This window comes from Pseudochaenichthys georgianus, unplaced genomic scaffold (genome assembly GCF_902827115.2).
Source record: "Pseudochaenichthys georgianus unplaced genomic scaffold, fPseGeo1.2 scaffold_1475_arrow_ctg1, whole genome shotgun sequence".
NCBI lineage: Eukaryota > Metazoa > Chordata > Actinopteri > Perciformes > Channichthyidae > Pseudochaenichthys > Pseudochaenichthys georgianus.
In genome coordinates, this window is record NW_027262326.1 from 22,021 (window position 1) to 33,524 (window position 11,504).

General features: G+C 48.7%; 1 protein-coding gene across 1 annotated transcript; it reads right to left on the reverse strand.

Moving 5' to 3' along the window:
* Positions 1-831: 831 nt before the first annotated feature.
* Positions 832-8,763, reverse strand: rnf168 (ring finger protein 168). Its single transcript, XM_034077297.2, has 4 exons — positions 8,584-8,763; positions 8,426-8,505; positions 7,050-7,110; positions 832-2,009 (listed from the first exon to the last, which is right to left on the reverse strand). Exons 1-4 carry the CDS (start codon positions 8,749-8,751, stop codon positions 1,158-1,160), a joined length of 1,161 nt encoding a protein of 386 aa, XP_033933188.1. The 5' UTR covers positions 8,752-8,763; the 3' UTR covers positions 832-1,157.
* Between the last annotated feature and the right edge of the window lie 2,741 nt (positions 8,764-11,504).

Consider the following 11,504-nt stretch of genomic DNA (forward strand, 5'->3'; position numbering starts at 1 on the left):
TGTGAACAAACGTAGTATGGATACATATATTTAGGATCCGTCAGCATGTCGCTTTAGAACGCATTACTAAAGGAAAGCTTTCTGATGAATAACACCGAAGAGGCAACGGGAGTACGATGCTCCCGTGTCGTCGCCCACGTCGTACTCTTTCAGAATGTTGTTCTGTATACTGACCTGTTTATTTACATGCCTTTCCTTTGGTTTCATACTGTATCTGCCACGAGACGGACCGGGGAGGTGTAATGTTCGCTATTGTATGTATGTGTAACGTCCATAATTGAAAACTTCAATACAAATATTGTTAAAAACAAACATCATAGGAATCATAAAAGAATGAGCGACCTCACACGCCACGTGTTCAGAAGTGCTACGAACAGAATAAAAGAATGAGCGACCTCACAGGCCACGTGTTCAGAAGTGCTACGAACAGAATAAAAGAATGAGCGACCTCACAGGCCACGTGTTCAGAAGTGCTACGAACAGAATAAAAGAATGAGCGACCTCACACGCCACGTGTTCAGAAGTGCTACGAACAGAATAAAAGAATGAGCGACCTCACACGCCACGTGTTCAGAAGTGCTACGAACAGAATAAAAGAATGAGCGACCTCACAGGCCACGTGTTCAGAAGTGCTACGAACAGAATAAAAGAATGAGCGACCTCACAGGCCACGTGTTCAGAAGTGCTACGAACAGAATAAAAGAATGAGCGACCTCACAGGCCACGTGTTCAGAAGTGCTACGAACAGAATAAAAGAATGAGCGACCTCACACGCCACGTGTTCAGAAGTGCTACGAACAGAATAAAAGAATGAGCGACCCAAACGAGAAGAACAGGTCTGAACCACACGGGAGACTTATTTATTGGCTCATCAGTCTGCACGCTCTACATCGGTCTTTGTACATGTCAGAGAACATCTTAAAAGTCCACACAGGTCCTCAGAGTCCAGGTGTTTAATGTCCATAGATTTCCACCTGAATATAAGCAGAGAAAGTCAGCAGATCTGCAGGTTCCAGAGGGACCAGGTCTACTCTCCTGATGAGAGTCCCGCAGTGACACTTCTGCAAAAAACTTGATTTAAAACAGATTTTTAAAAAGTCCAAAACTTCAAAACTACATGTTTTAGCTCCAGGGGAGGAGGTCTCTGAGGACCCCCTTCAGCTGCTCAGGCTGAACATCTCCATCAGGGTGGCCTGCTTACTGCGCCTGGAGGAGGAGGTCTTTGAGCTGGGGGTCTCAGGGCTGCCCCTGCTGGAGGTCTCAGTGCTGCCCCTGCTGGAGGTCTCAGTGCTGCCCCTGCTGGAGGTCTCAGGGCTGCCCCTGCTGGATGTCTTGGTGCTGGAAGTCTCAGGGCTGCCCCTGCTGGAGGTCTCAGAGCAGCTGGAGGTCTCAGGGCTGCCCCTGCTGGAGGTCTCAGAGCAACTGGATGTCTTGGTGCTGGAAGTCTTGGTGCTGGAGGTCTTGGTGCTGGAGGTCTTGGTGCTGGAGGTCTTGGTGCTGGAGGTCTTGGTGCTGGAGGTCTTGGTGCTGGAGGTCTTGGGGCTGGAAGTCTTGGTGCTGGAGGTCTTGGTGCTGGAGGTCTTGGTGCTGGAGGTCTTGGGGCTGGAAGTCTTGGTGCTGGAGGTCTTGGTGCTGGAGGTCTTGGGGCTGCCCCTGTTCTGCCGCAGCAGGTAGGGGTCTGCGGACCCTTTGCGTCGGTCACTGGCTCTCTGCCTCTCCTCCTGGTCCAGCTCCTTCTGCAGCACCAGAGCCAGCCTCCGGTCGTCCTCCTCCTGCCGCTGTCTGCTCTCCCACCCGGTGAGGTCCACAGTGGGGGAGAAGGGGGAGGGACAGCCTCTCTTTGGGGCCGTCAGATTCTCGTCCTCCGACCTCTCAGAGATCTTCCTCTTGGACGATGAAGGTCCAGCGTCTGCGTGGAAGCGACTCTCGCGCTCCTCCTCCTCTGAGGGGCAGAGGAAACCCTCCAAACGCTCCTCCTGTAACGCCGCATCGCGGAGGAGGATGTTCTCCTGCAGGAGAAGACAAGGAGAACACGTTCATTAGAATTCAGTGATGTCGTCGCATCTCTAAAGTTACGATGTGGTAGCATCGTTAAAGACGCAACGCGGTCACATCTCTAAAGACTGCACGGTCACATCTCTAAAGACTGCGCAGTCACATCTCTAAAGACTGCGCAGTCACATCGTTAAAGACCCGACGCGGTCACATCTCTAAAGACTGCACGGTCACATCTCTAAAGACTTGGCGCGGTCACATCGTTAAAGACTGCGCGGTCACATCGTTAAAGACTTGGCGCAGTCACATCGTTAAAGACTTGGCGCGGTCACATCTCTAAAGACTGCGCGGTCACATCGTTAAAGACTTGGCGCAGTCACATCTCTAAAGACTCGGCGCGGTCACATCTCTAAAGACTTGGCGCAGTCACATCGTTAAAGACTTGGCGCAGTCACATCGTTAAAGACTTGGCGCAGTCGCATCTCTAAAGACTTGGCGCAGTCACATCGTTAAAGACTTGGCGCAGTCGCATCTCTAAAGACTTGGCGCAGTCACATCGTTAAAGACTTGGCGCGGTCACATCTCTAAAGACTTGGCGCAGTCACATCGTTAAAGACTTGGCGCAGTCGCATCTCTAAAGACTTGGCGCAGTCACATCGTTAAAGACTTGGCGCGGTCACATCTCTAAAGACTTGGCGCGGTCACATCTCTAAAGACTTGGCGCAGTCACATCGTTAAAGACTTGGCGCGGTCACATCTCTAAAGACTTGGCGCGGTCACATCTCTAAAGACTTGGCGCAGTCACATCGTTAAAGACTTGGCGCGGTCACATCTCTAAAGACTTGGTGCAGTCACATCGTTAAAGACTTGGCGCGGTCACATCTCTAAAGACTTGGCGCGGTCACATCTCTAAAGACTTGGCGCAGTCACATCGTTAAAGACTTGGCGCGGTCACATCTCTAAAGACTTGGCGCGGTCGCATCTCTAAAGACTTGGCGCAGTCACATCGTTAAAGACTTGGCGCGGTCACATCTCTAAAGACTTGGCGCAGTCACATCGTTAAAGACTTGGCGCAGTCACATCTCTAAAGACTTGGCGCAGTCACATCGTTAAAGACTTGGCGCGGTCACATCTCTAAAGACTTGGCGCAGTCACATCGTTAAAGACTTGGCGCAGTCGCATCTCTAAAGACTTGGCGCAGTCGCATCTCTAAAGACTTGGCGCAGTCGCATCTCTAAAGACTTGGCGCAGTCGCATCTCTAAAGACTTGGCGCGGTCGCATCTCTAAAGACTTGGCGCGGTCACATCGTTAAAGACTGCGCGGTCACATCGTTAAAGACTTGGCGCAGTCACATCGTTAAAGACTGCGCGGTCACATCGTTAAAGACTTGGCGCAGTCACATCGTTAAAGACTGCGCAGTCGCATCTCTAAAGACCCGACGCGGTCGCATCTCTAAAGACTTGGCGCGGTCACATCGTTAAAGACTGCGCGGTCACATCGTTAAAGACTTGGCGCAGTCACATCGTTAAAGACTGCGCGGTCACATCGTTAAAGACTGCGCGGTCACATCGTTAAAGACTTGGCGCAGTCACATCGTTAAAGACTTGGCGCAGTCACATCTCTAAAGACTTGGCGCAGTCACATCGTTAAAGACTGCGCGGTCACATCGTTAAAGACTTGGCGCAGTCACATCGTTAAAGACTTGGCGCAGTCGCATCTCTAAACACTTGGCGTGGTCACATCGTTAAAGACTGCGCGGTCACATCGTTAAAGACTTGGCGCAGTCACATCTCTAAAGACTTGGCGCGGTCACATCGTTAAAGACTGCGCGGTCACATCTCTAAAGACTTGGCGGGGTCACATCTCTAAAGACTTGGCGCAGTCACATCGTTAAAGACTTGGCGCAGTCACATCGTTAAAGACTTGGCGCAGTCACATCGTTAAAGACTTGGCGCAGTCACATCGTTAAAGACTTGGCGGGGTCACATCTCTAAAGACTTGGCGCGGTCACATCGTTAAAGACTTGGCGGGGTCACATCTCTAAAGACTTGGCGCGGTCACATCGTTAAAGACTGCGCAGTCACATCGTTAAAGACTTGGCGCAGTCGCATCTCTAAAGACTTGGCGCAGTCACATCGTTAAAGACTTGGCGCAGTCACATCTCTAAAGACTTGGCGCAGTCACATCTCTAAAGACTTGGCGCAGTCGCATCTCTAAAGACTTGGCGCAGTCACATCGTTAAAGACTTTGCGCGGTCACATCTCTAAAGACTTGGCGCAGTCACATCTCTAAAGACTTGGCGCAGTCACATCTCTAAAGACTTGGCGCAGTCACATCTCTAAAGACTTGGCGCAGTCGCATCTCTAAAGACTTGGCGCAGTCACATCTCTAAAGACTTGGCGCAGTCGCATCTCTAAAGACTCGGCGCAGTCGCATCTCTAAAGACTCGGCGCAGTCACATCTCTAAAGACTTGGCGCAGTCGCATCTCTAAAGACTCGGCGCAGTCGCATCTCTAAAGACTCGGCGCAGTCACATCTCTAAAGACTCGGCGCAGTCACATCTCTAAAGACTCGGCGCAGTCGCATCTCTAAAGACTCGGCGCAGTCGCATCTCTAAAGACTCGGCGCAGTCGCATCTCTAAAGACTCGGCGCAGTCGCATCTCTAAAGACTCGGCGCAGTCACATCTCTAAAGACTCGGCGCAGTCACATCTCTAAAGACTTGGCGCAGTCACATCTCTAAAGACTTGGCGCAGTCGCATCTCTAAAGACTTGGCGCAGTCACATCTCTAAAGACTCGGCGCAGTCGCATCTCTAAAGACTCGGCGCAGTCGCATCTCTAAAGACTCGGCGCAGTCGCATCTCTAAAGACTCGGCGCGGTCGCATCTCTAAAGACTTGGCGCAGTCACATCTCTAAAGACTTGGCGCAGTCACATCTCTAAAGACTTGGCGCAGTCGCATCTCTAAAGACTTGGCGCGGTCGCATCTCTAAAGACTTGGCGCAGTCACATCTCTAAAGACTCGGCGCAGTCACATCTCTAAAGACTTGGCGCGGTCGCATCTCTAAAGACCCGACGCGGTCGCATCTCTAAAGACTTGGTGCAGTCACATCTCTAAAGACTTGGCGCAGTCACATCTCTAAAGACTTGGCGCAGTCACATCGTTAAAGACTTGGCGCGGTCACATCTCTAAAGACTTGGCGCAGTCGCATCTCTAAAGACTTGGCGCAGTCACATCGTTAAAGACTTGGCGCGGTCACATCTCTAAAGACTTGGCGCAGTCACATCTCTAAAGACTTGGCGCAGTCACATCTCTAAAGACTTGGCGCAGTCACATCTCTAAAGACTTGGCGCAGTCGCATCTCTAAAGACTTGGCGCAGTCACATCTCTAAAGACTTGGCGCAGTCACATCTCTAAAGACTTGGCGCAGTCGCATCTCTAAAGACTCGGCGCAGTCGCATCTCTAAAGACTCGGCGCGGTCGCATCTCTAAAGACCCGACGCGGTCGCATCTCTAAAGACTTGGTGCAGTCGCATCTCTAAAGACTTGGCGCAGTCACATCTCTAAAGACGCGTCAGTTAAATCCCCTTTCTGGCCCATCATGCCTGAGGAAAAGACGTTGCATAATAATTATGGTCACCTCAATATAGGGTGTTGATCTCCTTAGGCCACACCCTCCCTCATTACACAAATGCAGATCACCTGATATGCTTGAATCTAATAGGCATTCAAGTGTATATAGCTTGGAGCTGGAAAAATTGCGATGTGGTCAAAATACTCAGTTGCCAAATAATTGTGCACACTGTATGTATATGATTATTGATGCCAGATGAAGACAGACGGCAGGGCTCGACATTATAAATGGCCCGCTGGCCCGGAAGCACTATTTAGACACCCCGGGCCAGCATACAGTACTTTCCACTTGCCTGCTTAGGCCACTAAAAATATTGGTTTAAAAAAAAAAAATGTCCTGTGGTATTGGTATTTTGACGAGCAATGTAGTTAAATTGTTTCGTTTATTAACGCTACAACAAAGCGTTTCGTGAGGCGGTTGTCGTTGTTGGGTGAAAAGCAAACAGCTGTTTGCTGCGGAGCACAGCGTGAGCAGGCTCCCATGAGCGGGAGCGCGCTCCTTCACTACAGACTATCGCGCCACCTAACCAGTCGCCAAAATGTTTTTAATACCAGCGGTAACCGGCCAAGCGCCGGGCAAAAAACAATCTTCAGATAAAAGAAAGTCCCCGGAGGAGTTAAAGGAGAGTGACGGGGAGAGGAGAAGAAGAGGGAGAGAAGGTTTCAGCTTGATGGATGGAGTTGGCTTCTAGTGGTGCAGTGACGCGTCCTAAAACCCTTTATAATCTATCGATTTTATGATTATAAAATTATAAAAGTAGGGTAGACATGTGGAGATTATCCGGCTGAACAAAACGTGCATTTATCAAACAGGTTTGTTTCCCTTATTTCCAGATATTTCCCAAAACCCTGTGGCGAAATCCCGTTGCTTTCTGTGGAGGGAACCAGCAGCTACTTCCTGGTTTCAGGACGCGTCGCTGCACCTCTCAATATGATGCCAGTGTAAACAAGGTCTTCTGTCGGCTCTGTGCATCAATGCCGACCCGTGCTGACAGCAAGTGAAGAGTAGACAATATAAAGGTATTGGCTATGGGGAAGTGTCCCAGCAGGAGAATGAAGGTTCTAATCTAATCCATTACATCACATCACATGTCTAACTCCTGATGACAGGAAGGCAGAAAGCGCATTATACAAATAATAATAGCAGACATTTTTTAACAATGTCAATATCATTATTTTAATAAACCAAATATGAAAAATTGAGGAAAATGAGGAAGAACTGATGATTCAAATGTTGTAGTAATGTAGTTTGTGCATAAATCACTATTTCAACAATTGTGTTCATTTTCTTCATTACTAGTCGATTTGTTTTGGACGAATGCTCCGGGCCGGAGGTTACAGTGGGGGGGCCAGAGGTTACAGTGGGGGGGCCAGTGATAATACAATGTTACCCTTAATGTCTACCCTTGGACGGGTTTACCTTGTTGGACATGAAGCAGCCCTCTGATGAGCTGCTGTGAGCAGGGAGATGACACAAGAACCTGAAACAGATACAACATAATCTTCATCACTATCATCATCACTATCATCATCACCATCACCATCATCAATCCATGGAAGACCTCTACGCCCAGCGGCAAAGGAAGAAAGCCCTCAGGATTATAAAGACCCCCATCGCCCAAGCAACAATCTGTTCTGTCTGCTGCCTCAGGAACAGTTTCAGGTCTAAAACCACCAGACCCAGGGACAGCATCAGGACTAAAACCACCAGACTCAGGGACAGTTTCAGGTCTAAAACCACCAGACTCAGGGACAGTTTCAGGACTAAAACCACCAGACTCAAGAGACAGTTTCAGGTCTAAAACCACCAGACTCAGGGACAGTTTCAGGTCTAAAACCACCAGACTCAGGGACAGTTTCAGGTCTAAAACCACCAGACTCAGGGACAGTTTCAGGACTAAAACCACCAGACTCAAGAGACAGTTTCAGGACTAAAACCACCAGACTCAGAGACAGCATCAGGACTAAAATCACCAGACTCAGAGACAGTTTCAGGACTAAAACCACCAGACTCAGGGACAGTTTCAGGTCTAAAACCACCAGACTCAGAGACAGTTTCAGGACTAAAACCACCAGACTCAGAGACAGCATCAGGACTAAAACCACCAGACTCAGGAACAGTTTCAGGACTAAAACCACCAGACTCAGAGACAGCATCAGGACTAAAACCACCAGACTCAGGAACAGTTTCAGGACTAAAACCACCAGACTCAGAGACAGTTTCAGGACTAAAACCACCAGACTCAGAGACAGTTTCAGGACTAAAACCACCAGACTCAGAGACAGCATCAGGACTAAAACCACCAGACTCAGGAACAGTTTCAGGACTAAAACCACCAGACTCAGAGACAGTTTCAGGACTAAAACCACCAGACTCAGGAACAGTTTCAGGACTAAAACCACCAGACTCAGGGACAGTTTCAGGACTAAAACCACCAGACTCAGAGACAGTTTCAGGTCTAAAACCACCAGACTCAGAGACAGCATCAGGACTAAAACCACCAGACTCAGGAACAGTATCAGGTCTAAAACCACCAGACTCAGAGACAGTTTCAGGACTAAAACCACCAGACTCAGGGACAGCATCAGGACTAAAACCACCAGACTCAGGAACAGTTTCAGGACTAAAACCACCAGACTCAGGAACAGTTTCAGGTCTAAACCCACCAGACTCAGGGACAGTTTCAGGACTAAAACCACCAGACTCAGAGACAGTTTCAGGACTAAAACCACCAGACTCAGGGACAGTTTCAGGTCTAAAACCACCAGACTCAGGGACAGACCCCCCCCGCTCACCTCTCCATCTGTCCCCCGCTGACCTCCGTCGTCTTCTTCTTCTTCTTGGATGCACTGACGACAACGGCAGGAGCAGCGTTCTGCAGGAGAACATATTAAATGAAACACACTGTTCTAAACCGTGACATATGACACGTGACGTATGATGCAGTACAGACCAGCTGAGAGCTGAGCAGCAGAGCCAGCCTCCCGTCATCTTCCTCCCTCCTCTTCCTCTCCTCCTGCAGCTCCAGCTGTTCCTCCTGCAGGAGACGCTTGATCAACTCCTCACTCTGCCTGCTCTCCTCCTCCTTTAGCAACAGCCTCTCCTCCGTCAGCTGAAACATACAACACGTCAACAACAGCCTCTCCTCCGTCAGATGAAACATACAACACGTCAACAACAGCCTCTCCTCCGTCAGATGAAACATACAACACGTCAACAACAGCCTCTCCTCCGTCAGATGAAACATACAACACGTCAACAACAGCCTCTCCTCCGTCAGATGAAACATACAACACGTCAACAACAGCCTCTCCTCCGTCAGATGAAACATACAACACGTCAACAACAGCCTCTCCTCCGTCAGATGAAACATACAACACGTCAACAACAGCTTTTCCTCCGTCAGATGAAACATACAACACGTCAACAACAGCCTCTCCTCCGTCAGATGAAACATACAACACGTCAACAACAGCCTCTCCTCCGTCAGATGAAACATACAACACGTCAACAACAGCCTCTCCTCCGTCAGATGAAACATACAACACGTCAACAACAGACTCTCCTCCGTCAGATGAAACATACAACACGTCAACAACAGCTTCTCCTCCATCAGATGAAACATACAACACGTCAACAACAGCCTCTCCTCCGTCAGATGAAACATACAACACGTCAACAACAGCTTTTCCTCCGTCAGATGAAACATACAACACGTCAACAACAGACTCTCCTCCGTCAGATGAAACATACAACACGTCAACAACAGCTTCTCCTCCGTCAGATGAAACATACAACACGTCAACAACAGCCTCTCCTCCGTCAGATGAAACATACAACACGTCAACAACAGCTTTTCCTCCGTCAGATGAAACATACAACACGTCAACAACAGCCTCTCCTCCGTCAGATGAAACAAACACGTCAACAACAGCTTCTCCTCCGTCAGATGAAACATACAACACGTCAACAACAGCCTCTCCTCCGTCAGATGAAACATACAACACGTCAACAACAGCTTTTCCTCCGTCAGATGAAACATACAACACGTCAACAACAGACTCTCCTCCGTCAGATGAAACATACAACACGTCAACAACAGCTTCTCCTCCGTCAGATGAAACATACAACACGTCAACAACAGCCTCTCCTCCGTCAGATGAAACATACAACACGTCAACAACAGCTTTTCCTCCGTCAGATGAAACATACAACACGTCAACAACAGCCTCTCCTCCGTCAGATGAAACAAACACGTCAACAACAGCTTCTCCTCCGTCAGATGAAACATACAACACGTCAACAGCTTCTCCTCCGTCAGATGAAACATACAACACGTCAACAACAGCCTCTCCTCCGTCAGCTGAAACATACGACACGTCAACAACAGCCTCTCCTCCGTCAGATGAAACATACAACACGTCAACAACAGCTTCTCCTCCGTCAGATGAAACATACAACACGTCAACAACAGCCTCTCCTCCGTCAGCTGAAACATACAACACGCCAACAACAGCTTCTCCTCCGTCAGATGAAACATACAACACGTCAACAGCTTCTCCTCCATCAGATGAAACATACAACACGTCAACAACAGCTTCTCCTCCGTCAGATGAAACATACAACACGTCAACAACAGCCTCTCCTCCGTCAGATGAAACATACAACACGTCAACAACAGCTTCTCCTCCATCAGATGAAACATACAACACGTCAACAACAGCTTTTCCTCCATCAGATGAAACATACAACACGTCAACAACAGCCTCTCCTCCGTCAGCTGAAACATACAACACGTCAACAACAGCTTCTCCTCCGTCAGATGAAACATACAACACGTCAACAACAGCTTCTCCTCCATCAGGTGAAACATACAACACGTCAACAACAGCCTCTCCTCCGTCAGATGAAACATACAACACGTCAACAACAGCTACTCCTCCATCAGATGAAACATACAACACGTCAACAACAGCTACTCCTCCATCAGATGAAACATACAACACGTCAACAACAGCTTCTCCTCCGTCAGCTGAAACATACGACACGTCAACAACAGCCTCTCTTCCGTCAGCTGAAACATACAACACGTCAACAACAGCCTCTCCTCCGTCAGATGAAACATACAACACGTCAACAACAGCCTCCCCTCCGTCAGATGAAACATACAACACGTCAACAACAGCTTCTCCTCCGTCAGATGAAACATACAACACGTCAACAACAGCTTTTCCTCCGTCAGATGAAACATACAACACGTCAACAACAGCCTCTCCTCCGTCAGCTGAAACATACGACACGTCAACAACAGCTTCTCCTCCGTCAGATGAAACATACAACACGTCAACAACAGCTTCTCCTCCGTCAGATGAAACATACAACACGTCAACAACAGCCTCTCCTCCGTCAGATGAAACATACGACACGTCAACAACAGCTTCTCCTCCATCAGATGAAACATACAACACGTCAACAACAGCCTCTCCTCCGTCAGCTGAAACATACAACACGTCAACAACAGCTTCTCCTCCGTCAGATGAAACATACAACACGTCAACAACAGCTTCTCCTCCGTCAGATGAAACATACAACACGTCAACAACAGCTTCTCCTCCATCAGATGAAACATACAACACGTCAACAACAGCTTCTCCTCCGTCAGATGAAACATACAACACGTCAACAACAGCCTCTCCTCCGTCAGCTGAAACATACAACACGTCAACAACAGCTTCTCCTCCATCAGATGAAACATACAACACGTCAACAGCTTCTCCTCCATCAGATGAAACATACAACACGTCAACAGCTTCTCCTCCATCAGATGAAACATACAACACGTCAACAACAGCTTCTCCTCCATCAGATGAAACA

Excerpts from the sequence above, each read along its gene's own strand:
- rnf168 (XM_034077297.2), bottom strand. The coding sequence starts at position 8,751 with ATGTTTCAGCTGACGGAGGAGAGGCTGTTGCTAAAGGAGGAGGAGAGC. Across the intron at positions 7,111-8,425 it reads AGCGGGGGACAGATGGAGAG|GTTCTTGTGTCATCTCCCTG; the intron begins GTGAGCGGGGGG and ends TATCTGTTTCAG. Across the intron at positions 2,010-7,049 it reads GCTGCTTCATGTCCAACAAG|GAGAACATCCTCCTCCGCGA; the intron begins GTAAACCCGTCC and ends CTTCTCCTGCAG.